General features: G+C 45.6%; 1 protein-coding gene across 9 annotated transcripts in view; it reads right to left on the bottom strand.

Annotated features, from left to right (window-relative positions):
* LOC137646998 (speedy protein 1-B-like) overlaps positions 1 to 27,500 on the bottom strand; it is a 920,935-nt gene that overhangs the window by 674,885 nt on the left and 218,550 nt on the right. For all 9 annotated transcript variants that reach the window (XM_068380096.1, XM_068380092.1, XM_068380093.1 and 6 more), the window contains one exon: positions 9,297 to 9,537. In XM_068380096.1, coding sequence (XP_068236197.1) covers positions 9,297 to 9,537 — 241 coding nt within the window. The remainder of the gene's footprint in view (positions 1 to 9,296; positions 9,538 to 27,500) is intronic.

The raw sequence follows: 27,500 nt of genomic DNA, 5'->3' as shown, positions 1-27,500 counted from the left end.
GGACACAGGAAAGTGTTTTCTTTGTGCCCCACGCTGATGAAGCTTAAACAGAACATCCTCCGAAGGCGCCCCTGCAATCCCAAGCGACAACTAAACCTGCAGAACATCAGATAAAAAGGACTCACCCGAGGGCAGGAGCGAAGTTGCTTCTCTAGAGGAAGAAGCTTCCTCCCCAGAACCCCAGGGTTGCCCTGGTGTTAGCTGGTCAACACTCCTACTCAACCGATCCTTGGAGGAGTCCAAGCGAGTATGAACTTCGGGAAGAGATCAGGGGGTCAAGGAAGAGGTCTGCGATTTCTTCACCCGTGAGGAAGACTCAGATGGAGAGGAATCTCTCTGAGACTTCATCTTGTGCTGGTGCCCAAATCTCTCCAACGGGGAGAAGACCAGTCCTGACACTCCTCGCACGTGTTGCCCTAGTCATATAGCCGTCCTCGGCAGCCTAGACATAACAAATGGGGGTCGGCCTCAGCGGAGGATAATAAGATACCGCAAGAGCGTCCTTCAGATCCTAGGTAGGGGCCCATTAGGACGGCAGGAAGAAGACACACGCACACCTGAAACGAGAAAGAAGTTGAAAATTAGTATAATGGCCAAGTCTGTTGGAGGGCAGACAGCGGAGAAGTCTTATGTTGGCAAAGCAAAAAGAGAAAGTGGTTTAGCCACAATGGTGAATGGGGTAGCTGGCTACCCACTCTAACCCCTGCTAACTAGCGGGTTTGGCAGTTGCCACCTCGCTTAAAAGTCTTATGGTTAGTCTTCCAGCTTCACGGAAAGATAATCCCTATAAATAGCGTAACATTTGTACCGAGCGTCGGAAATAAGATTCTTTATATAAAATATATTTCGACATAGGAAAAACTTATTTTTAGCTTAGGTAGCCATGTTGTCCTGATGGAATTTCCTCAAACGCAGCTTTCTACTTATGATATTTCTGCGAGTGATATACCACAGACTTTTACCTAAGAAGTATTACAGGGTTCTATCCCCTGGAGTGAAAGAGATATCCTGTATACAACAGGGATGTGTTTAAAGCAAGCCACAGCTTTCCTTTCCCGAATAGAGTTAACCTTGTCTCGAAGCATATGACATAAGATTGGATAAGTGAGCGAGAGAGCAATTACAACTTCCGACCACAGTGTGCTACAACAAACCTGTTTCCTGGATCACCAATACAGAACCAGCCATCGCATGATGCAAGGCCTTACACTAAGAATTGGGAGGGGATGAAAAGTAACCGCGCACGCAGGGGGGGGTGGGGGGGGGGTCATCATCAGGATGACATGGTTATCTCACCCAAAAATAGATTTTTCCTATGTCAAAATCCTTTTTTGGGGGGCTCAAGCCATGTCCTCTTGATGGTAGATTATTACCAGAAAATTAATATTCTCCGTTGTAGACAAGGTCCCATAATAAGAAGTGTGACAGAAAAAGGTGTGTCTACACTTCTACCAAGGAAGTTGATTGTAAATCACATAGGAGCAAAGAAATTTATTTACACAGTCCCACTCACTGTGAATAAAATCTGTCATCAAATATGTGTAGAAAACAGAAGTTTTCCACCAAAGAATTATGTACCAGAAAAAACCAACAAAAACATTCATCAAATAAGAGGAATATATCACCTTTGACTCTTTACTATAAATATATATATATATATATATATATATATATATATATATATATATATATATATATATATATATATATATATATACACATACACATATATACATATAAATATATATATATACATACACATATACATATACTGTATATATATACATACACAAACATGTATGTATGTATTTGTATATTGTATACATATACATATATATACAGGTATATATATACATATATATATATATATATATACAGTATATATATATATATATATATATATGTATATATATACATATATGTGTATACAGTATATATACATATGTATGTATCTATGAACAGTATATACATACATACATACATTATACATACACACATATATACAGGATATATACATAAATATATATATATATATATATATATATATATATATATATATATATATATATATATATATATATATATATATATATTAGCAAGCATTACAAATAAGAATAATATTCTATTCGCACGAGGCAGACTGAAAAGTCCAAATTATACAGTCCGTAAGAGTTCACGCACAACACTTAAGAAGCTGGTTTGACCACACTACCAGTGGCCACCACAAAGTGTTCAATCTTTTCCAATAGATTCAAGTAATGTTTGAAAAAATGCTCTTGAAGATTTCCATTCTGTGTAAGCTTGTAAGCCTTCAAAGGACATGTATTGGAAAAAATCAAGAGGCGACTTTCCTAGGGACATGACCCATTGGAGGGTCAGCCCGTCTGACTAAATAAGTGAGGTTGGACCTTAGCTGTTTCAAAGAAAGATTAGATTCTGTTGTTTCCCCTTTAAAAGCACTACTCTTTAACAGGTAGGTCTTAAGGCATTCCACAGGGCACAGAGAAGGATCCTCCTGAAGTGGAGCAAGCTTCCAGGGCCCTTAACGTTTTTGTAAAGTTAATTTTTTGCCAAAAATGCAGGATCTGGGTGAAAATTTAACCGATTGATTCCGAGAATAAGATCCCTCAGAAAGATAGTGGCGTTATCTATTGAGAAGGCTAAGTGCATGAGTTAATCCAACGACCATGAGATAGCCTGGGGAGGAGCATTTGATTTCAATTTAGCACAAGCCTTCGGGATCTTATCAAACAGTTCCCTATTGAGTTCAATATCAAAAGCATAAGTGATAGATCTAGTCAGTGCCAACTTACACGAGGCAAAGGTTGAGGCCAAACCTTGTTCGAGTAATGAAATAAACAAGGAAATACAGAAGTCCATAGTAATGGAAAAAGGCTGATGTCTTTTAACAAATCCCACTCATTTTTTCAGGAAGACAAGTACTGTCGTTTCATAGTATCAGACATGTACTCTTCTGTAAAGTCAATCCTCTTCCTTGCAACTCCAAATTTTCATCGAGCCACTAGGATGAGAAAATCATGGACTGAAGGTTTTTTCATTATCGAAGAAATGAAGGCAGTCTTCTGTGGAATATACTGGGACAGCAAAGGATATGAAAGAAGGATCTGGAGAGGTTTGAGTTCCAAAACCAGAGGGTACCAATTGCTCTTGGGCTGCTTTGTAGCCACTAGAGCTCCTGTCCCTTTGAAAGTCTGAAGTTTGTTCAGGATTTCCATTATGAGGTTGAATGGTGGAAAGAGGTAAACATGAGGACCACTAGTTCCAATCCAGTGACATCGCATCCGTTCCAGCCACTTGCGGATTTAGGTTTGGTGCTATATACCGGGGAAGCTTCTTGTTGAGGCTCGTCGCAAAGAGATCTATTTGCAGTTCTGGTATTTGCTCTAGATAAAACAATGATTTTGCATCTAGAGACCATTGTGTTTCCAGAGGCTTGGATGGTGATGGAGTCCGCCATCACATTGCGAACCCCTACTAAGTGAACTGCTGACAGATGCCAATTTCTCAGTTAACCAAGGTGAGAATAGCCAAAATCATATGGTTGATCTGAGGGGACCTGGAGCCCTGTTCGTTGACAAAGTGGACTATTGTCTTGCAGTCAAGAACTAATTTGGTGTGATTTTTTCTTTGGGATTAGTCTCCTCAGAGTTAGGAACACTGCTATAGCTTCCAGAATGTTGATACAGAACTTCTGTAAAGTAGCTGACCACTGACCCTGTATCTTCTTGGAAAGGGGAAAGTCCCACCCAACCATGTTCCAAGGCGTCTGTGTGAATTACCACAGGAGGAGGATACTGTAGAGGGACGCGAGTCATTAAGCTCTTGGCTGTGGATCACTGCTTGAGCTATTAAGAATAGCAAAGCCGGGCTTTTGTGGTGAAGATCTCTCAGAATATTTGATGCCTTTCTTCTCCAGACTCTGTTGGCATCCTTGAGTCCTGCTTTTAGGATTGGGTCTATTACGGCAGCAAACTGCCAAGATCCTAAGACTCTTTCCTGTTGACGTCTGGTGATTACCTTCGAACAAAGCAAGCACTTAACAGATTTCGCGATTTCCTTTCTCTTGCCATGCAGTGGAGAAAGTTCATGTGACTATTAGATTCCAGTGAAGCTCTAGCTGCTGGAAATCTTGAGCTGGAGATAGCCCAGACTTTTCAAGGTTGATTTGATTTGAAAGTCCAAACACTGCAGGAATTTCAAAACTTCTCAAGCTGCTAAAAAGTATTACGACTTCGTTGTAACCCAGACTAGTCAGTCGTTTAGGTAAACCATCACATTAAGGCCTTTGTTCCTTGGTTGTTGGACAACGGCCTCGACTAGCTTTGTGAAAATCCTTGGAGCTACTGTATACTGGTCCCAAAGGGTATAGCACTGAATACATAGGCCTTTCTTGCCAGTCTGAAACCAAGGTAGGGGAAGAAGGGCCAGCCTAACAGAAGATGCCATTGGTATCTATGGAGACAGTGTAGACACCCCGGGATATTGGGGGCCGTATTTGCGAGATAGTCAGTGTGAATTTGTTTAGTGGGAACAAGTCCAGAATAGTTCGAAGAGTGTTCGAATCTCTCTTGTGCACGCACAATAGCCGCCCTCGAAAGTTTATGGATTTTGTGCATAGGATGATTCCATTCCACAGAAGATTCTTTACGTAAATCTACAAAAATCTGGTTGTGGGTTGAAAAAAACCTCTTGAACTGGGGTGGTTTCTGTCTCCATTTCCAGCCTAATCCCTTTGAAACTATGTTGTGAGCCTAAAAATCAAACTCCCCTTGATCCCTGACAAGATAAAGACTTCCCCCTAACAATAGTTACTCATTGATGTTCTGAGGGACCTACTTCTCTAAATGCCTTGCCTCTACTTCCTCGGCCCCTAGATTGAATGCCCTTTCAAAATCTTCCTCTGACGCTAGTACTTTTCTTTTGTAGTGGCTAAGGTTGGAAACTGTGACACGCATTGCTGGGGAACTGTGTACACAGACCGGGAGAAAGTTTTTCCTACCTTTAAAGGGCCTCCTACGCTTCTTTGCGTTGAAGTCCTTCTTCGGGGAGGAGGGGAATTTCCTCTTATAGGGCATACCCCACTTCTGTGTAAGGCTCTTTCTCCTGAGCTGCTTTGTCCAATGCTTTCTTGAACAATTTCTGAGGAAAGAGATCTTTCCCCCAGATTTTTGAGTCAATCAAATTTCTCGGCTCATGCCTAATAGTTGCTGCAGCTAGGAAATGTTCTCTGCATGCTCTTCAGGCTAAAAAGAAAGCATGTAGATCACTGTGGAAAGTAGCCAGATGAGTCTTTGCCAGGATTGTGAAGAGGTGCGATTTGGAATAGTTCCCAATCAACATTTCCAGGTGGGACTGGTGGGACAAAGAAGCAGATTCTCTCTCTTTGGCTTCCAATTCTTCCTTCAAAAGAAATTTGGGTATTCTAGGCAGCCTTCCATTGAATTGTTTGTCTCTAATGTCCCTATCGAGTTTCTATCCCGCTTTTCATCCGTAAAGATGTGTTGGACATCTTCCCAACCCTGCGAGTCATAAGAAAGGGCTAGGGAGACAGGTTTGCAATCCTCTAGCACTGTCAATAGTCTACTTTTCATTACTGCCTTCTTCACAGCCTCTAAACTTTTGAGGCAAAGGGAAAGACAGTATCTTTGAGAGCAACAAAGGTGGTCTGCTTTCTGACGAAGGCAGAAAGTGTAGTACTGTAGGACTAAGCCTTGTTGTGGTCCAAAATGATAGTCTCTTTAGGGATTGTATCATCTCTAATGGATGCTTTGGGAAGCAATCTTACATAGCAGTATGGATAATTATCAATTGAGGGGTAGAATTCTTAGTGGGAGACAGGCTTAGAACCCATACCTTCTCCAATGTGGAGGTACTCCTCACTCCGAGACGTAAGCCCAGCATAACACCAAGGATTCTTAGCTGAGCAATCTGATAGGCTTGACGCTGTTAGAGCCTTGGACATTGGTGCCTGTTGAAAAGAGCCTTTATCTTCACCTCTAAGGACGCTTAAGCTCATTTATGTTTGGCATGTAAATCTTCCACGAATGCCATAAACTCCAAGTTACCAGGGGACAAAGTTGTACTTAATGAAAGAACGGATAAAAGTGAAGGCGGGGGCTGCAGATACAAGGATGGGGGATTGAGCTAAAGAAGTACTGGGCACTGAACTTACCTGATGGACATTTAGCCATTTAGGTACTCAGTAGAGGTTTCCATAGTCAGCAGGATTCTCACCCTTTTTGACGTCACAGAATACGTCATCAGCATGTCATCGGCCTCTAAGCTCATCGCTTGAAGAGCATCCCGAACTTCATCATCTGCATGATCTAATAGTACCGGAGGGAGCTGTACCGTTAGTATCTGGTGACCAAAAACAGGAGTTACCTCAGTTTTGAGAAAAAGGAGGTCCTTGAGTTCATTAATAGGAAGGTAGGGGCCACCTGGTTCAAAGATTGCAAAGGACCCTTTAGAAACATGACAGTCAGCATGCTTACGGCAGGTCTTGTGGCCACAAGGCAACTTGACCTGCCTGGTACAGGATACCGTTGAACACTCCATGTCTTCACCAACCTGTAAAGATAGAAAATTTTCAATTACAAGTCATTAAAAAATTTTCAATCCTAAAGATAGCAAATAAATAAATATTCCAATTGAAATGTTATATAAAAATATTTCTTGAATAAAAAATTTTCACCAGGACAAATTATGGCTACTGCTACACTACAAATATCAATAGAGATTCATGAAATAATTATAAAAGATAGTGTGGTAGAAAATGGAGGAAAGTGTCACGTAAGTGGAACACCAATACCCCCAAAGTCAGTCTATCAGACAACCTAAGGTAGCAAATTCACATATCATCCTGCCTAAGCCGGCAGCAGCTGCCCCCCAGGGAAGCCGCAGGTGGGTCTAAGGCAGAAGCTATTCCTAGCAACCATGGCATCATGAAATGACCTCTTAACACCCCCAAGGATGTCGACAACGCAACACAGGCATTGTCCAGTCAACAAGGGGAAAGGGGACGATCCTATATGGAAACAGTCCCCGATCAGGGAAGAATGGCATAGGAAATGAAAAGCGGTAGATAAGTAAATCTGCCCAGGACCTGGTCATTATCATAAAATCATGAGAAAGGGGTGTTAGCCCTCAAGATAAAGAGAGCCGTACCAGAAGACCAGGATGCCAAGAATTGTAAATTCAAAGGATATCCTGACAACCAGACGGGATAAAATCAACCAACTTCACAGGATAATGTTCCTCAAATATGAGGTGTAGATGACCAGAAGGCAGCAGAGGGGAAGGGGAGTCCCCCCCCCCCCCATAGCCTACTCACATCCAATGCTAGAAGAGCTCAAGCTGACAAGACTGGAGATAGGGGCAGAAGGCAATACTTCTGCCAGGATAAACCGACCAGGCAAAGGAGCCAAGACCCCACAGCAAGAGGTACATAGCAAAGGATGAGAAGCTGCAGTCACAGACAAGGCAACTAAGCAGCAGAGCATAAAGTTAAGGGGTACTAGCTCTCCGCCTGGATAGGGTTACATGGCCTAGCCTACATAGCTGATGACAGAAACTCAAATGCTAGGGTAAGTAAACTAGACAAAAGGAACTGTAGTTCCTAAGACAGTAAAGGGTTATGACCTAACTAGGAAGGGGAAGGGATAGCTAGACCACCTGAGAGTGATCTCTAAGGTGGCAGAGAGAATTAATCTAGGGAAGGAATAAAAATCTGCCTACCTAGGGCCAGACTAGATAGCCCACAAGCTATCCCTTCCATCTACAGTATATAGCAACGAAGGACACTGCAGTTGCCAGGGAACTGGACTGGGAGGGGAACAAAGTTCCATGGCAAGTAAACGCACCAGCAGGTACAAGGGGGGGGGGGGGGAAGGAAGGGAGACTCGGAGATTGGTGAGGCGACAGGACAGGAAAACCTAACTGTAACACTAGAACTAATATGGCGTTCTAAGGGGTCTGCAGTAAGAAGGCACAGAGAACGAGTCCTCACAACCAGCCACTAGCCTACCAAAAACTAAGAAGGGAAGCCTAGGAATGGGTAAGACGACACTAAAAGGAGGTCTACCCGTCAGCATTAGAACGAGGTTAGTGTGTTCCAAGGGATGGACAAGAAGCAGAAACAGGGAGCAAGTTCTCTTAACCCGTGTCACCCGGCCAACCACACAGGCTAAGTGGATGAGTGTAAAACAGTCACCCTAGGACAACTGTAAAACACTATCCAATGCTCCCAGAAGGACCTTCATGACTGCATCTCCCCACTATGACACATCAGTTGCATGGGAGGATGGGCAGCCTCACAGAACCCGTAAGGTTAAGTGAAAGGTGATGGTGCATAAGTACAGTACATATTTACCAGCCACGGCCTAAGTCAAGACTGATAAAATATGCATATGTAGACAACAGTAAATGACAGGATAACCCATAATCATACCACAATTGTAAAAGAAAACATTAAAACATTCTTAAAATACTATAACAAAATAACTAAACATTTCTGAGTGATTTGGATACTTGAGTCGCCGGCGCTGACCACGTGCCAGCCGCGGGCAACAAAAAGCACGCACATCGTTAAGAGATGCAAAATTCTCAAACATAGAAGGAAATGGTACTCAATTTATTCAATAAAGAAGAAGCATCCATGATCACAGAATCACTTGAAAAAGCTATGAAAACATGCAGAAAAACTCCAAGCAACTGTCTAGATGGTACTGCAAGGAGGAATGATGATCAAGGAAATGTGTTTATAGTAGCACACTGGGATCAGAAGTTGTAACGGCTTTCTCGCCCACGTAGCCAATCCTATCCCATATCCTTCAAAACAAGGTTAACACTATTCGGGGAAGGATAGCTATGGCTCATTTTAAACACGTCCCTGTAGTATATACGATATCTCTCAGGATATTCGGTCCAAGGGATAAGAACTCTGTGATACTTCTTAGGTAAAATTCTCTGGTATATAACTAGCAGGAATATCCCAAGTAGAAAGCTGCCTTTGAGGAACTTCCATCAGGACTACATGGCTCAATCCCCCAAAAAAGACTTTATTACTTGTTTAGTTGTTGTAAAGTTAACAGAACCATATTTTTAACATTTCAATCTGAATAACCTTTGAATTATCAACAATAATTCTTCCACAAAGAGTGACATAGTAATGCCATATAAATATAGTAATGGGATAAGAGCAACACTTATCAAGAGTCACATCCTATATGAAAAAAAAAATATGTGAAAGACCATTTCAATAATGAATTATTTACCTATCAATTGTAAAAACCACTCCATGTGGTGCTGTGATGCATACGAAATTCCAGTTCTACTTTCGCTCTTCTCAATACAACTGACAGGTTGTCCAATTCCCAACGAGAAGGGTTTTCTCTCTACCATGTTCTTCCATGTTGAGGATCTTCTGGACAAATCAGAAATACGAAATGTATACTTAGGATCGCATCTGATCCTCTTAGTACTCCTTCTGGATTTCAGCATGTTACTGTGTCGTTTCTGAAAAAAAAAGAGATTTATTTGTAATAGGACATCTTTCGTTAATTAATTGCCTTGTTAATGATTTAATGAATGTTCCAGCTTGTTCTAAAGTTATCTCCTATACAAAAAATTAATGTTTTTATTCACAAAAGAACAAACTTCGTCCAGTTCAAAAGCCAACTGGTTTCCTTAAATTCTTCAGTAAACAGGTTTTTCTCTGTTTAAGGATTACATTGTACACAGCACTTTTTGTAATTCATTATACTTTCCATACTAAACCTTCATAATTGGACATCATCTCAGTATTATCTGGAATCTGTTGGCAACCACTATTTGAGCGTACAAGCAAAACAACAGCTGATCATCCGACACTTGGGAATGATGGGTCATTTCTCTTCCCTACAACTGTGGAACCCCAGCTCTCCAGCTCTCGAATTGCATCAGCTATTGAGGGTAACAGTTTTCTCCCTTCTATTCATCAGATTCCAAAGAATAAATAGTGTGAGGTGTGGTGTAGTATCATTTGAAAAAAAAATAATTAGAAAACAATGAAAAGTAAAATCAGAACATTAATAAAAAGTTCTTATTGTATGTTCATGTGATTTTAAGGTTTAAAAAAGTCTGCACAGTAACAAATTAAGTGTGTCTGCATGTTTGGAAATGTTAGAAAAAGTGAGGGATGCTTACCTTCCAACTTTCGCCTCATCACCAGTGTATGGTAGGCATAATACAACAAATTTTATATAATTTGTATTTTTCCTAGCTATACAAACCTGAACCATTTATATGGGGTTACTAGTAATCATGTTTTGTACGACCGGCTAATCAAGATTTTGGTTGACTGCGCAAGCAGGAGCTTGATCACATCCCCTCAACACTGACCTGGCCAAAACTTGCGGGGTAGGTAGTTTATTCGTAGTTTATTCCTAAGCGAATACAAACTTCTGAGTCATTTATATGGGAAGTCTTCATGAAGTGAAGAGGTAAACACTTCCTCTCTGGAAGATCTAATTACTATAAGTAATAACAAGAAATCAACATGAATCATAGAAGATAGAATAGCCGGCTCATAAAGAGACAAGGCCAAAACTTCCGATTCTTGAGATAAAAACCTTCTTTGATAGTTAGATTTCTGTCTACCAAAAAGAGATGGTGCTCCTGAATAAATTCTATCAGAGCGTTCAAAAGCTCGCAAACAACATGGTTTTGGACACTAATATAATAAGAATGATTTTGTGAAACGCTGATGTTGCAGCAAACCCAAAAGCACTACATGCTCAAGAGGAGGCTCCCTAAGAGATGCTTCCCCTGAGGATAAACAAGCTCTTATAATAGTTTCTCTCTATCATAATTAGACTGTGGTCTAAGTGTAATCCTCCTTATTTATAATTGACTTGAGATGTCCATCTGACTTCCTTTTCCCTGGTCTTATATTCTGAGGGAGGACACTGGCCATTACCATATTGGCTAAAAATGGCGCTAAAAAACAAACTGTCAAAGTTAAATGACAAGAAGAACAGTTAAAGCCAAGCTTCCTTAGGAGGTATGGAAGGTATAAGTCTCCAGGTCATATCTGGTTATTACTCATAGGTAGTGTAGTCATGACCACTTTTCCTTGGTGATGTCTTGACTTGACCTCCTGACAGGAATAGAGGTGATTTGGTGGTCTTAAGGTCCTTATCCTTAAGTTCTTATTTTTTCTAGAGGGCCTTGTAGCCTTTCTAGACAGGGAAGGAAGTAACAAAGTCCTGTTTAAACGATGAACGGGAAAAAAAAGGAGGGCAACTTTCAACTCCCCAGTGGGTATATTATCAAGCGTCATGTCCCTCCCCATTGGACATGGGAAGCAAAGTTTCTTCTGACCAGGGAGGGGATTCTGCGTGCTCCTAATTTTCTGACGATAAATACCACTCGCACCAGATACTAGAACAGACCTAATTGGCAGGATGAGTAATCTTTTCCCGGAGAAAGGATTCTGTCACTTAAATTCTGGTTTCAGAGATGATAATTTTTTCTGAAACAGAAAAGTGCCATTTCATAGCCAGACTTCTGGTCGTTACTAGTTGGGGCTGGCTCCCTTCCTTAAGTTAGGGAAGAGAGGGCTCATATTTCATTAGCTAATCTTCCTGTCCAAATCTTGAGACCCGACAGGGGTATAAGTTAAAAAACAAAGCTTTCTCCTCGAAAAAAAGAATCTTAAAGATCTTCCTTGAGGTCGATATGGTGAGGATTTGGAGTTGGTACCTCATTTCTTGTAACAAACAGTCTGAAAAGTATGCTAATTGCTATGCGAATTACAAAAATTAAAAGGAAGGGGGGGAAGATCCCAGGAAATCGCCCCCCCCCCCCTTTAGTAAGGCTGGGTTAAATGGAGAAGTACATACACCAGGTCCTTTCCCTTCCCGCAGCTGGTATTAGTAGAATCTTGAGGATGAGAATAGCTAGTACCAGGGCTAAAAGGGCCATAGATGCCAACCTTGGCAACTATATAGTGGAGGCGTATCTAGACTAACCCTGATATGGAGAGGGGAAAAGGGGGGAAGCCCATATCCTGAACATGCTATCTACAATGTTCAGAGAGTGGATCTCTATCGATTTTACTACTTCCTTCCAAACTACAGTCAGCCCCAGCTTTCGTCAAGGGTTAGGTAACAAGAGACAGGTGCATAAAGTCAGAACTCACGAATACTTGCTGCCCTAGGGTGGGTCAACTCATAACCTACCAGCAAAATGACAAATTCGGAGATAAATTTGTATTTTCCTAACCATACAAACCTTAGCTATTTACATTGGGTTTACTTTCAGCGTAGCTGAAATGACGAGCCAATAGTTTTTAACGAGGGTTAACTACCCCCGCGCTAGTTAGCGGGGCTACCCCTCCCCCCCCCCACACACCGGTGATTTGCTTCACTTCACTTAGAGGTAGGACTTGACTTGGGGGACAGGGCTGGCGGGCAAATATGTGTAAATAGCTCAGGTTTGTATGGTTAGGAAAAATACAAATTATCTCCGAATTTGTCATTTGTTCCGTAACCGAAATACAAACCACGCTATTTACATTGGGTGACTTACCCCTTAGGAAGGGTGGAAAGTCCCCAGCCTTACTGACTTTGGCTTTACCCGGGGGCTCCGCCTCCCAGTGAGTAGCACTTGAGAAAAGGAGCCCCTGCATCTCACAAGTTCCTTGCTTCGCAAGGAACGTGTGGCCTACATAAGTTGTGTGTGGAGGAAAGAGCGTGACGCGTCCTATGAAGTTGACCTTGAGACCTTTAGATAGGAATCCAGGATAGGACGTTCCCAATACCACCTCGTCAGGGTATGGGGGACGCGACAGTATTAAACTTAATACTAGGAGCACAAGGAAGCATGGGTTACCTGCAGAGGTTGAGGTCAGCTATGCGGAGACCAGGATGCTGCTTCCCCAAGAGAGGGAAGGATGAAGAAAGAAGTAAGGGTCAGACATACTCTTTCATTCACGCAGACTAAAACCGGGTAACAACGCCCTCAACCTACTGCTACTTGTCCATAAAGGAGCCTGAGGTTAGACCAGCTGTTGTGCAGCCACCACAGGGCCGATAGAAAAGGTATCGAGGCTCCTGTGGGTCACGTCCTGCAGGCTGTGAAGGTCGTCTGACGCTTCCAGACCCCAGCTTGAAGCACCTGTGTCACAGAGAAGTTTCTCTTGAAGGCCAGGGACGTAGCAATGCCCCTGACGTCGTGTGCCCTAGGGCGATGTGACGGAGGAGGGTCTGGATTCAAGGCGTGATGGATAACCCTTCGAATCCAAGCCAAGATGGTATTCTTGGTGACCCTCCTCTTCGTCCTGCCTGTGCTAACAAATAATGCTCGCACTTGAGGACGAACTGCAGCTGTTCTCTTCAAGTAATACCTCAGACTCCTCACTGGACATAGTAGCAGCTGGTCTGGGTCGCTTGTTACAGAACGAAGACTCGCGATCCTGAAAGAGTCGAATCGTGGGTCCGGCACTCCAGGATTCTGAGTCTTGGCAACAAATTCAGGGACGAACCTGAGCGTTACTTCCCCCCATCCCCTTGAATGGGCGATGTCGTACGAGAGACCATGATGTTCACTAACTTGCTTGGCAGAGGCCAAAGCGAACAGGAAAGCCGTCTTCCAAGACAGGTGGCGATCAGAGGCCTAGCGTAATGGTTCGAAGGGAGGTCTCTTAAGAGCCCTGAGAACCCGAACCACGTTCCAAGGAGGAGGTCTCACTTCCGACTGAGGGCAGGTAAGCTCATAGCTACGTATGAGTAGAGAGTGTTCCAGCGAGGAAGAAATGTCCACTCCTTTCAGCCTAAAAGCCAAGCTTAAGGCTAAGCGATAGCCTTTCATCGCTGAGACCGAAAGGCGCATTTCCTCCCGCAAATAAACGAAGAACTCCGCTATTGCTGGAATAGTGGCATCGAGTGGAGAGATACCCCTCCCACGACACCAACCACAAAAGACTCTCCACTTCCCCTGGTAGACTCCCTCAGAGGACTTTCGCAGGTGCCGAGACATCCTCTCCGCAACCTGTTGCAAAAAGCCTTTCTCCGTGAGGAGACGCTGGATAGTCTCCAGGCGTGAAGCCGAAGCGAGGCTATGGCCTTGTGAAAGATGTTGCAGTGTGGTTGTCTGAATAGCTCGTGTTGTGGGGGAAGTTCTCTCGGGAGCTCCGTCAGGAGCTGCAGAAGGTCCGGGAACCATTCCGCGTGATGCCATAGCGGAGCTATCAGAGTCATCGAACAGTTGACCGATAGTCTGGTCCTGTTGAGCACCCTTCTCATTAGACAGAACGATGGGGAGGCGTACACGTCGATGTTGTCCCACCGTTGTTGGAAAGCATCTTGCCAGAGTGCCTTGGGGTCCGGAACTGGGGAGCAGTACAGGGGCAGCTTGAAATTCAAAGCTGTCCCGAACAGATCCACGGTCGGGGAACCCCACAAAGTCAGGACTTTGTTGGGTATCTGAGGATCCAAAGACCACTCGCTACTCACTATCTGTGAAGCCCTGCTCAGACTGTTGGCGAGTACATTCCTCTTGCCAGGAATGAAGCGAGCTGGTAGTGTTATCGAGTGGACTTAGGTCCACCTCAGAATCTCTACTGCAAGATGGGATAGCTGCTGCGAAAAAGTACCTCCCTGCTTGTTGATATAAACCACTACCGTGGTGTTGTCGCTCATCACCACCACGGAGTGACCCGCCATGGTCCGTTGGAACTGCTGAAGAGCCAGAAAGACGGCCTTCATCTCTAGCAGGTTGATGTGCAGGTACTTTTCTGATTCTGACCAAAGGCCTGAGGTCCTCTGGTTCAGAATGTGCGCCCCCCACCCTTCTTTTGACACGTCCGAAGACAGTGTCAACTCCGGGGGGAGGACGAGAAGATCTACTCCCTTTCGCAGGTTCTCGTCGACCAGCCACCACCGCAGGTCCGCCTGTTCCGAAGGTCCTATCGGGACCTGTAAGTCCTGGGAATCGGATCCTTGATTCCACTGGGACTTGAGCCGCCACTGCAGGGATCTCCTCCTGAGACGGCCGTTTGGAACCAGACGAGCCAGGGAGGACAGGTGACCTAAGAGATACAACCACGATTGGGCGGGAAGCTCTTCTCGCCTGAGGAAGGGTTCCGTGGCGGAACCCTTCCTCAGGCTATCCTGTCGTCTGATGGAAAGGCTTTGTGGAGATTGGTGTCTAACAACATGCCTAGATAAACCAGTCGTTGGGACGGCTGCAGAGAGGACTTCTTGAGATTTACCACGATCCCCAGATCCTGGCAAAGTCCCAGAAGCCTGCTAGGATCAGCCAGTCGTCCAGATAACGAAGGAGACGGATGCCGTTCCTGTGCGCCCAAGATGAAATCAGGGTGAACACTCTGGTGAACACCTGAGGTGCTGTGGAGAGACCGAAGCACAGCACCTTGAACTGGTAGGTCTTGCTGTCTAGGCTGAATCTCAAGTACTTCCTGGAAGACGGATGGATTGGGATCTGGAAGTACGCGTCCTTTAGATCCAGTGTGCACATGAAGTCTTGTGGTCTCACTGCAAGTCTGACCGTGTCCGCTGTCTCCATGCTGAACGGAGTTTGCTTGACAAACTTGTTCAGAGCTGAGAGGTCGATGACAGGTCTCCAGCCTCCAGATGCCTTCTTTACAAGAAAGAGTCGACTGAAGAAGCCTGGGAAGCCGTCGACGACCTCTTGGAGAGCATCCTTCTTGAGCATGGTCTCGACTTTGGCCCAAAGGGCTAGCCCCTATACCGATCCCATGGCATAGGAGCTCAACGACACTGGATTCGCTGTCAGGGGAGGTTGAGATGTCGTGAATGGGACGCGGTAGCCTTGGCCGATCACAGAGACCGTCCAAGCATCGGCCCCTTGTTGCTGCCACCTGTGCACGCAACTTTGAAGGCATCCCCCCACAGGTGGACACGCGGGGGGACTGCCACTCCTAGCGTTTGCGGCCGCGGCCGCTCCCTCTAGGAGTCTTGCCTCCCCTGGAGGACTTACCGCCCCTCTTGTCCTTGGCTGGAAAGGGCTGGGCCTTAGACACCACTTTCTTAGCTGCCGGTACCTGCTTTGGTGTCTTGCGAGCCTGCTGCTGCGGTTGCTGCGGAGCTGGAGGCTTATATGGCCGAGATGCAAGGGCCCTTTGGAGGAGGGAGTCCTGGCTCGACTTCCTCCACCTCTCAGCTGTGCGTTCCATGTCCTGCGGCTCGAACAGATTCCCCCCAAGGAGGGAAGCGTGCCTGAGCCTGCAGACATCCACGGCAGGGACCTTCGGGTGGATCTTCTTGGTCACCGCATCACGACGCTTCAACACCGAGTTGGCCCAAAGGTTGGTAACCTGATGTGCCAGGAACTCGATGGAGCGAGTGCCCGAGAGGAGGAAGGTCTCCAGGGCCTTCCTATTGGACTCCTTAGACAGATCCTCGGAGCGCAATAGGATGCCCAGAGAACCTAGCCAGATATCCAGCCACGAAGTGGCCTGCATGGCGCACTTTGCGACCTTCTCATGGCTCAGGATCTCCGATACCAAGAACGTCACCTGCCGGGTGGAGAGCTTCTCAAGGGGAACTCCCCTAGCGAGCTCTTCTACTGAATGATGGAGGGGAAGAGCGAGGCTAGACTCGCCCATGACCTCAAAATACCTCCTCTGCTGGAGACGAGGAGGTGGGAAGAGTTTGTTCCCGGCAGAGGAACGACTGGAGGAAGCGAGAACCGCGAGCTGAGCATTGGCCCTGGCTCTGGCACTCTTCAGCCCCTGGGACCAGGGCAAAGCCGCGCTGGCCTTGGGGGGCTTCTGAGTTCCGTACACCTGATCCAGAACCGTGTCTTTGCCTTCACGGGGGGCAATCACGGGGTTCATGAACCCGTTGAGCTGTCTCATCAGGCTCAGGACTTGCCAGAAGGCGTGCTCAGACTCCTGCTGGTCTCCTCTCTGTGGACTGGCAGCCAAGTCTCCCGTCCCCGGAATCTCTTCCTGGGGAGATGCGTGGACGCTCTCCTGGGGTGCAGCTAGATCCTGGCGAATTTGAGAAGAAGACTTCAAGAGAAGGAGAAAGCGCCTGCGAAGTGGGATGGAGCCTTCCCGACGGACCTCTTAGGAACCAGCTTCTCCCTGGGAGAAGTCACCACGAAGTCCACTCCTCTCCTTCTCTTCAGCGGGGGCGAGGCCGCCGTTGGCCTGTGTCCTTGATCGGCGAGTGCCGGCTTCATAGCCTTCACTAACACCCGCATCAGAGGACCAAACCAAGACTGCCGAGACACAGACACAGAGTCCGAAATTCCCGCGGGAGGGAAGGGGATTGGGCGATCCTTCGGAGTGGACACCACTGGACCTGCCTGTAAGGAAAAAGGGGAAGAAAGTTGTTCTGACCTCTCCGATGGGTCTTCCCTATCCTGAAAAAGAGACCTGCGCTTAGGCGGGGGCGATCCTGATTGCTGTCTGGCGACACGCGTCCCTGCTGCTGTCGCGAGCTGCGGTACCCGACGCGAACGGGGGTCGTGCTGACACTCGTGCGTAGGCGACACTAAGGAGTCGCGCGTGAGAGGCTGTTGAAGTGCGGGTGCGCAATCGCGAGAAGACACTCTAGCGCGGGAGCGGTCACGCACGGGCGAACGATCGCGCGGGCGTGTAGGCGAGTAAGCCCGTGGGCGAGTAAGCACATGAGCGCGTGGGCGAGTAAGCACGTGAGCGCGAGGGCGAGCTGGCGAGTGAGCGCGTTGGCACGTCGGGGAGGGAACGTGCTGGCGCGTGGACAAACGAGATCGCTCTGACGACCGCTGTCGATGGTGTCCAGTGGACCTGTAACGCGTGGGAGATCGATGGCGAGCAGGCAATCGATGGCGCGTTGGTGAACGCTGGCGCGTAGGCGAGCAATGGCGCGTTAGCGCATGGTGGCGCATTGGCGAGCGATGGCGCGTAGAACGCGCAGGCGAGCGACCGCGCATGGGCGAGCTGAAAGAAGGAGACCCATGTCTCTCCAGATCCTCTGGGCGCCGACGCGTTGGAGAGCACTTGCGCGCAGGCGAAAAATCACGCGGGCGGTCAGGAGATTGCTGATGTTCAGGGGATCGCTGACGCGCTGGGGACCGGTGAAGCGCAGGAGATCGCTGACGAGCAGGCGAACGTTGACGCGTCTGTGATCGCTGGCAAGCAGAAGGGCGACGCATGGAATCCTGTGTGGGAGCTGGCGGCGCGTTGCGCAAAGGCGAACGTTCACGAACGGCCTCAGGAACAGGACGGTGGGCGCGAGAGCATACAGTAGCCTTAGAAGTACGCGTAGGCGACCGCGAGCGTTGCTGCGCTGGAACAGGCTGACGAGCAGGATCGCGAGGGCGAGGAGAAGAAGTGTCCTTGTCTAAGACCTGAACCGAAGTTCTAGGTCGCGCGGGCGAACGTGGGCGCACAGGGCACGTATCAGGAACTGGGTTGCGCTCCGACGAGCAGGAGATCTAGAGCGCTTAGGAGACCGATGGCGCGCTGGGCACACAACAGGAACAGCAAGATGTTCGGAGTCCTCAGGAGAGCGCTGGCGAGCTGTGGGGCGACGCGCAGGGGAACCCTGGCGCGCAAGGGAAGCACCCACACCGTGGGAGGCAACCCTTTGCCCTGAAGGGACCGTTGCCCGTCGGATGATGAGGTCAGACTGCTGTCCATCTGCACCAGGGGCGGAAGGTCTGGAAGGCGTTGGAGAACAAGATCGATCCCCGGAGAGGTCTAAGGAGGCAGGAGCTGTAGGCTGCTTACGGCCAGGAGAATCCCCATCGGAGGAAGGAGGCGAAGATTCAAAAAGGCGCCTCTTAGCACCCTTATAGGGAGACGGGAGGCCCTTATGACGTAGCGGACGGTGAGCCTTACGGCGAAGGCGGCCACGAGGGGGGTCGTCAGGATCATCTGTCCTCCGAAGGGGAGTCTCAGTCAAAGCGCTCCCCCGAGAGGGAGGCTTGGCAGCAGAAGAGCCCGTGGGACTCCCTTCCCCCTTCAAAGGATGTACAGAAGGGGGAGGAGAGCCTTCAGCAACGTCATCCTCATCAGGAACCGCAGAGGTTTGCCCCGACCCGTCGGAAGCCTCTGTCACCACGACGTCGACGATAGACAGAGGATTTACCTCTGCCATCACCGGCGACTGCTTAACAGCGGCCCCCAACTGGACAAGGTCAAACAGGGCTTCCTTGGAGGGCAGGCCCTTCAGCCCCAAGGAAGCCCAAAGCTGAAAGAGATCATCATGACACTAAGAATCATTATCAATAACCTCCCCCGGGGGAGGAGGGGGAGCCGCCCCGCTATGGGAGGCGACGCCCTCTCCCCCAACCCAAGGTCGGGAAACAGAACTAGGGCCTGCGCTCCCACTCGGCGGTCTCTCCTTAGGAGCCGGACGAGGGGGAGCTTCGGAGGAGGTTTGGGCGGCGGAAGAAGAGTCTCGAGAGCCTTCCTCCTTCAAGGCAACCCCAGAAGAAGAACGGTCTCTCTTGGACTTCTTCTCACGCCGGAGGCCAAACTCCTCCCGCTGGGAGGCAGACCACTCCCTACACTCACTACAAGTATCTTCTCTGTCACACCGTCGGCCTCGACACTGCGGGCAAAGGGTGTGAGGATCCGTATCCACCGCAGACATGAAAGTACCGCAAGGGCGACAGGCAATACCAGGGCACTTGCGCATGATGGATATCCAAGGGTGAGGCCAACTTCAAACACACACAAGCTCAGGAAAAGCTTAAAAGATTAAGGCTGTCAAACGAGGACGATGGACAGACACGTCTGTTCATCGCCGGAGTCAAAAGTGAAGTGAAGCAAATCACCGGTGTGTGGGGGGGGAGGGGTAGCAAGCTACCCCTTCCCCTACCCCCGCTAACTAGCGCGGGGGTAGTTAACCCTCGTTAAAAACTATTGGCTCGTCATTTCAGCTACGCCGAAAGTAAACCCAATGTAAATAGCGTGGTTTGTTTTTCGGTTACGGAACAAACAACTATTACAGTACCTACATGCAGTTGACTAACACCCTAGGTAACCCACTGTACTAAACTTCATTCTTTTCCTGTGCGTTCTATCCCGGTACTTTAGTTCTTACTAATTTCCAGATATAATGGTACATATTTAACACAACTTCTGCACAAGTAAAAAAAAAATAATAAACCAAAAATCATCACCATGACTCATTAAACTAAATTAGTTACTGCCACACCACGCTTTGTATGCTTTTCAACAAAACTCTCAGTTGTATCTAACAGCACTAAATAATACTGTAGGGTAAAAAAATGTCACTAATAGTTGATGGTTGAAATGTACCATTAACTTAAAATTAAGTAAACAAAATGCTTTATTGAGGCAGTAATATATATATATATATATATACACACACATATATATATATATATATATAGATATATATATATATATATATATATATATATATATATATATATATATATATATATATATATATATATATATATATATATATATATATATATATGTTTATATATAATTACCTATCTATATATATATATATATATATATATATATATATATATATATATATATATATATATATATATATATATATATATACATATGCAGTATGTATATATATATATTATCATATATTACATATATATTATATATGTGTAACATATATAATATAAATATACTGGTATATATATATATATATATATATATATATATATATATATATATATATATATATATATATATATATATATATATATATATTATAATATATATATATATTATAATATATATATATATATATATATATATATATATATATATATATATATATATATATATATATATATATATATATATATATATATAAATATATATATATATATATATATATATATATATATATATATATATATATATATATATATATATATATATATATATATATGACCCGATCTGGGTCATATTGGGGTTCAATTAATTTAGGAAAACACGAATGGAGGGGGATTTCATGCACAAATAATAGCCGAGTTGATCATTTTACACAGACTATATTCTCTTAAATTTACAAGAGCGCCCTTACTTATGATTACATTATGTTTCTAAGAAAAAGCCCTCAGAAAAATGGTACTCGGTTCGGCACACATGTTGGCACCTGCTCTTCCTTAGCTTTACACTCTACGGGACTACGAGGATGACTGCCTCTCCTATGTGTTCCTTTTTAACAAGAGCCCATACACCGATGTCTCTGCCTGATCATGATTGGTTGTTTGACCCGAAAGTCTCACACCAACCAATTGGGAGAGGGTTTGGTAACGCTAACCCCAAGACGGACTTTGAGTGCCAAACCACAACCTAACCGTCACTCCTCTAACAAAGAGAGAAAAATCCATTGACACTTACCACGATCAGTTCATCACTCCCACCTTAGATTTTACGTCCCGTAAAATTCACATTTTATTATTTTTTTTTATTTTTTTTTTTTAAACATTTCTATCTTATTTTTCACTGCAATATAAAAGCTTTCGTTCCCCACTTTCTTTTCTCTTTACATTGCCACTGAGTACCATCCTCTTCGGCTGCATGCAAAAAGTAAAATTAAAATCATAGGGCCAGTTGACGTGTTACAATTGCAAGTTACACAAGATGAATGTCACGCCCACAATAGGTCATACAGAAAAAAAAAATTCAGGTTTAGATACATCATCACCAAAATTTGGATCATAAAATCAGAACAATAATCATGTTTTACCAACAGTTTCTTCAATGCAATAAAATTTTTATATGAACCGACAAATCATCACATACACAAAATAAAGGATGTGATAAAAAATGAAAAAAATTAAAATGTATAACTTACAATCCCAATACTCTTTGTCCCATCTAAAATCACAAGAAAACCATTTCTAACACATCTGTGACACTGCAACAAGGAGCAAATCTAAACAGTGAATAATAAAAAAGAAAAATACTTATCAATAACTGAGCAATATTATTTCTCCTGTAAAATAAAAGCATAAATATTGATGTTTAATTTTCAACCCATGACTAGCAATTACCTGTAACAGCACTGAAATCCTCAACAGAGACAAATGATTTTTTTAAATACAGTATAACAACATTGAAAACATACATAAATCCACCGGTAACAGCAAAGCAAGTATCAATATAGAGTAACGAAATTTGAATTAATTTCAACATAAACATGAATGCAACAGAAATATCTCAGTGTGATAAATGACATACCTGTGATATGCTTAGAACAAAAACAAAAATGAAAACAAAACTTAATACATCTTCTCACAAAACACCTGGAATGAACATATACAAAGTAAAACCTGAATTTATGACCTCAATCGCCTTGTGGCAGACACCTTCATTTCATGGCCCATGTCCTTTCGCACTTTCTCGTGCACGAAGGATGGCACTGACACCGGCTTGGGCCTCTTCCTCGCTTTCCTCCCCCAAGTAGCCAGGTAGCCCGGGGTAAGGGTTACCAGCTTATTCAAATGCCACGCCAAGTTATCCTCTCGGACTGGGCGCATATGCGAAAGGTGATATTCGCCTTTAGCCCCAGTCCGGATGTGCTGGATGACCGCCATATCGGTTTTAATTTCTTTTACAAGATACAGTCCAACATATGAGGCTTCCAGTTTATGCTTTCTCGGTTGCAACCTTTTCAGATAGATTCTTTCCCCTATCTGAATATCAGATGTTCGTGTTCGGAAACGCCGATCGTATCTCGTCTGATACTTCTCAATGGCCCTCAGCAAGTACCTTTTGGTTATCTGAAACACTCTCCGAGCCAAATTACACATCATCACCCGGTATTGCTCTGTGTTGTATAATGACAAGGTGTGGGGGTCCATGACAATGGTATACGGCAGCACGAGGTCCTGCCCAAAAAGTATAAAAAATGGGGTATCCCTGACAGAGCAATTATATGCCGTATTTAGGGCGAACTCCGCCCACGGCAACATTTCCACCCACTGGTTTGGGTTGTCCCCCACAAGATACTTTAAAATATTTGTCACCTCTCTGTTATGGGACTCGACGAGCCCATTTGCTGATGGCCGATAAGAGGCGATAGTGAAATTATTTATTTTCATGATCTTGGTTACCCCTTTGGACACTTCATTCACAAACTCTCTGCTATTGTCACTTATCAAGGTACGTGGACATCTGAACCTCACTATGAAGGAACATAACGCCTTGCAACCAAAACTGCGGTTTTGTCCACCACTGCATACATGTGTGTGAAGCGTGTGAATGCATCTACAAACAAACACACGTACTTAAACTGCCCGTCACTGGGGGGGGGGGGTGGACCCAGGACGTCCATATGCACTCTATTAAACTTAACAGGCACTACTGACCATGTTCTGGCCTTCGGGATCACATGGTTGTAGTTCCACATAGTGTTACACACATGGCACTTATTGATAAACCTAACAATGTCTTTCTTCTTCTCTAACCAAAAGAATTACTCTCTGGGCCTTTTCAGGGACCTCTCTATACCTACATGACATAGGTAAGGACTTTGGTGAATTACATGGATGGCTTTCTCTATCATAGAGGAAGGAAGAACAATGCGAGACCGGATATCCCCCAGTCTCTTCTCATATTTATAGAATAGGATATCGTCTTCGCAAGAAATCCGGGAACTTGCTACTCGCATCCCTCACACAATCCTTGACCTGTTCGATCCAAGCTTCGAATTTTTGTCCCGCAATAAGCTTACCCACACTCCAGCCATACAAATCAACCACACACTCGTTCACGGGGTATTCTCTCTGAGTTCCCGCCGCGGAACTCATAGCATTCACATTCTCCGGACGGCCCTCGTCCTCTCTCTCTCTCTCTCTCACTGGAGTTGTTAAGATCTTCCCGTTTTCTATGCGCTTCTCCCACAGAAGTATTTGAACCTGAACCCCCCTGTTGTTTTTCCTTCCGCTTTACAGACCTAGTTGTTACTGCCGCTATGGCGGTCCTAGAGAGAGCATCTGCTACTTTATTCGACTTCCCTGCAATATGCTCGAAATTCACGATATCAAACTCTAACAACCACTCAATCCACCGAGCTAGCCGAGTATTTAACTCCCCTTTTTTTAACAAGTCCCGCAACAGCCGATGATCTGTATTTATTTGAACTTTATGCCCAAGCAAAAAGTAGCGGTGTCTCTCCAGCATACATAGAATTGCCAATGTCTCTCTATTGAAGGTACTGTGTCTAAACACTGGTCCCTTTAAAGCTCGTGAAGCGAAACAAATAGGCCTCTCATTCCCTTCATCATCAACTTGAGAAATGACTCCGCCGATCGCGATCTGACTCGGATCGGTCGTTACCAAAAACGGCCGGTCGAACCTTGGATAAGCCAACAGTTCATCGCTCGTGAGTGCTTTATTTAATGTCTGAAAAGCAGCTTTCTCTCTTTCTCCCCACTGAAATTCGGGCCGCTTCCTCAATGAATCTAGCAGTCGTGCTATGTGGCCGAAGTTCTGTATAAACTTACGGTAAAAGCCAGAGAGCCCGAGAAAACTGGCTACTTCCTTAGCATTTTTTGGCTCTGGAAATTCTCTGATTACACCTACTTTATCAGCACAAGGCCTTAGGCCTTCGGGTGTTACTATGTGCCCCAAAAACTCTACTTCTTCTTGAAAAAATTTACCTTTGTCTAAATTGATCTTCATCCCCTGACCTTCTCAAGGCTTCTAACACTTGTATAAGGTTTTTCTTCATGCTCGTCTTCCGTAGTCCCAATTACATTTATATCATCCAAGTAGACAAAGACACTATGCTCTAATCATGAAGCTAATACGGACATCATCACACGAGTAAAATGGGCAGCAGCATTCTTCAATCCAAAAGGGGGATAATTAATTATACTCAAACAATTGATCATTTGCTATAAAGGCCGTTTTCTCTTTACTTTCATCATTTAAGGGAATTTGGCGATACCCAGACTTTAAATCTAACATAGAAAAAACCTGCTTTCCCTGACTTCAAGTAATAGTTCCTCGAAAGAGGGCAAAGGGTATGCGTTAACCTTGGTAACAGCTTTTATCCTCCTATAATCTACACATAATCGAAGAGAACCATACTTCTTATGAACCATCACAATTGGAGAGGCCCAGGGGGACTCGCTTTCTCGAATCGTACCTTGCTCTTTTAATTTATCAATTTCTCTTTCAATTGCCTCTACATGACAGACGGGAGTCCTATAAGGTTTGGAACGAATTGGGGGGTGACTGCCAGTCTCGATGTTAAATGGAAACTTAGTAATTCTCCCTGGGGGTTCATCTCCAACTGCAATTAAATCCGCAAAATTCCCTAAAATATTTCCTACTCTTTTGTGATAATTAATTTGGGTCGCTCCAACTGCAGTTTGACGGAGCTTTCTCAGCCTGTCCCCACCAGGACCTTGACCACGGAAAGACAAGGCCGCCAATGTCCATTCAGCTGTCAAAAGCAAACATAACTCAAGGTAGCAGACTGACACAGTGCGTAAGTGGAACCACTGGGTACTTACATTTATAAAGGGAATTTCGACCTTTCCTTCGGTAATGGTGGTGATTCCTGGAGACATGAAATCCTGCCACTTTTGATGTATACGTGTACTAGGTCGCCTTCGCGCATTTCCAGTGCAGGTGTCACTTATAGGGAGTAAAGGGTGGAGGGGGGGATTGATTCACCTGTCTCCGGCCCGGCAGGAACCGTCCCAGCTATCCCCTTAGCAGTAAGGGCAACCCTAACTCGAGGTCGAGTTTCCCCCATAAAGGATATCTCTGTCTCTTCGCCTGGTCCAAAATTCCACCTCACTACTAGCCCCTCCCCATCGGGGCCTCGTGAGGTCACTTGCTTCTCCTTGATGAAATCGATTCCCAGGATAATGGGAATATCCCCCATATTTAATGTCGGGATGACATAGAAGGCATGGGTCACTTCTCGACCCTGAAGGCTGAATCGTTGTCTGACAATGTCGGGTCATCAGTTTGTGACCACCAGTCGTGTTCAACACCAGGCACTCCTTCGACGTTTGGATGGCATCCGTCGCCAAATATTCTTCCATAAGGGATACGCTGGCTCCGGAATCCAGCAAAGCGCGTTGCACACACGATCCCTACTCTAAGAACGGGGACCACATTCCTACTCTCATGTGCGGGAGCGTGGGTGAGAGGCAGCTGCTCTACTTCCCGAACCCCCTCAGGCACTCCTGGGGAAGCCGCGCTCGCTGACCAGGTGGTATCCCTTACTGCTGGCTGGGACACTGACTGGCCTCCCCCGACGTTGGGCTGGGGCGTGCTGACTGACTCCTTGGCACTTCTGTCCCCAGTCCAGGCGGTTCTGACGGACGGCCCGAAGGACCCTTGGTCCCTGTCCTGTGTCGTTTTCCCCTTCCTCTTGTTGGTGCAGGGGAAGCGTGGTCTCTTGTGCCGACGCCGTTTTTTGGACAGCTGTTCAGTAGATGGACTGTGGCATGGCCTCCAAAACACCGCCGCTGATCGTCGGAGGGGCATACTGCCCGGAGGTGCTCCCTTCCCCCACAGTTCCAACAGATGCCATCCACCACATTTCCCCTTCTCGGACCATTGCCTCTTCGAGGTCCACTGCTACGGGCACCCCATCCTTGGGAGGCTGTCGAAGACGGCTGGGTGCCGGGCTGCCTCGATCATTGGGTTGCAGCTATCATGCATGGCGGCAAATGGTTCACCCCTCCCCTTGCCTGTTGTTCTCTGTATACTCTCAGCGCTGCTTGTACGGTAGGAATGACATCGTACAAGGACTGCCCGGGAACTTGTAGGGCGGCCGTAACTGACAAGGGGAGCACTTCCATCAGTTTCTATTTGCAATACCTTCTCGCCACTCCGGGTTCTTACAGCCTTCTGGAGCGAAATTGTTCAAATCTGCAGATATCCATTCCACAAATACGAAAGTCATTCTCCGGCTCTCAAGGTCGGTTGGTACTTCTGCCATAGGGGCGTCTTCTCAGTTTCAGAGAGGGCAAACCATTTCAGGAGTTCGTTCTTGTAGGACTCCCAGTCCGTTGGCCGATCCCTCGATCCTACTATCTTACCAGCTGCTGCTCCGGTTATCTTCTGGTTGGTCAGTATAATCCAATGTCTGTCGGACCATCCTGCAGTAGCATACTCGACGAGCCCCAAGAAGGCTTCAATCAAAAAGTATCCCTCAGCAGGGTGGAGATTGTTGAACTCAACAATCGGAGTCGTTGGTACCAAAAGATCCCGCGCTAACACTGGTTCTATCAAAGGAGCTCCCGCGTCAATTCATGACCAGGTTGAGGTTGTAATATCACTTCCACTGTTCCGACCTTGCTGTATGTCTCTACGTAATTCCACTAGTTCACGCATCATTCTTTGTATGAATAATGGTTCACTCATTTCGAAATTCTCTTCCCTGAGTATCGTGTCTAAAATAGCTACAGGATTTGTTTTACTCCTCTCTCCGTCACCGCCACTCGATGTCGAACTTCTTGTGTTAACCATTATCGTTATT

This window comes from Palaemon carinicauda, chromosome 9 (genome assembly GCF_036898095.1).
Source record: "Palaemon carinicauda isolate YSFRI2023 chromosome 9, ASM3689809v2, whole genome shotgun sequence".
Classification (NCBI taxonomy): Eukaryota; Metazoa; Arthropoda; class Malacostraca; order Decapoda; family Palaemonidae; genus Palaemon; species Palaemon carinicauda.
This window is presented reverse-complemented; position numbering and strand designations above follow the sequence as displayed.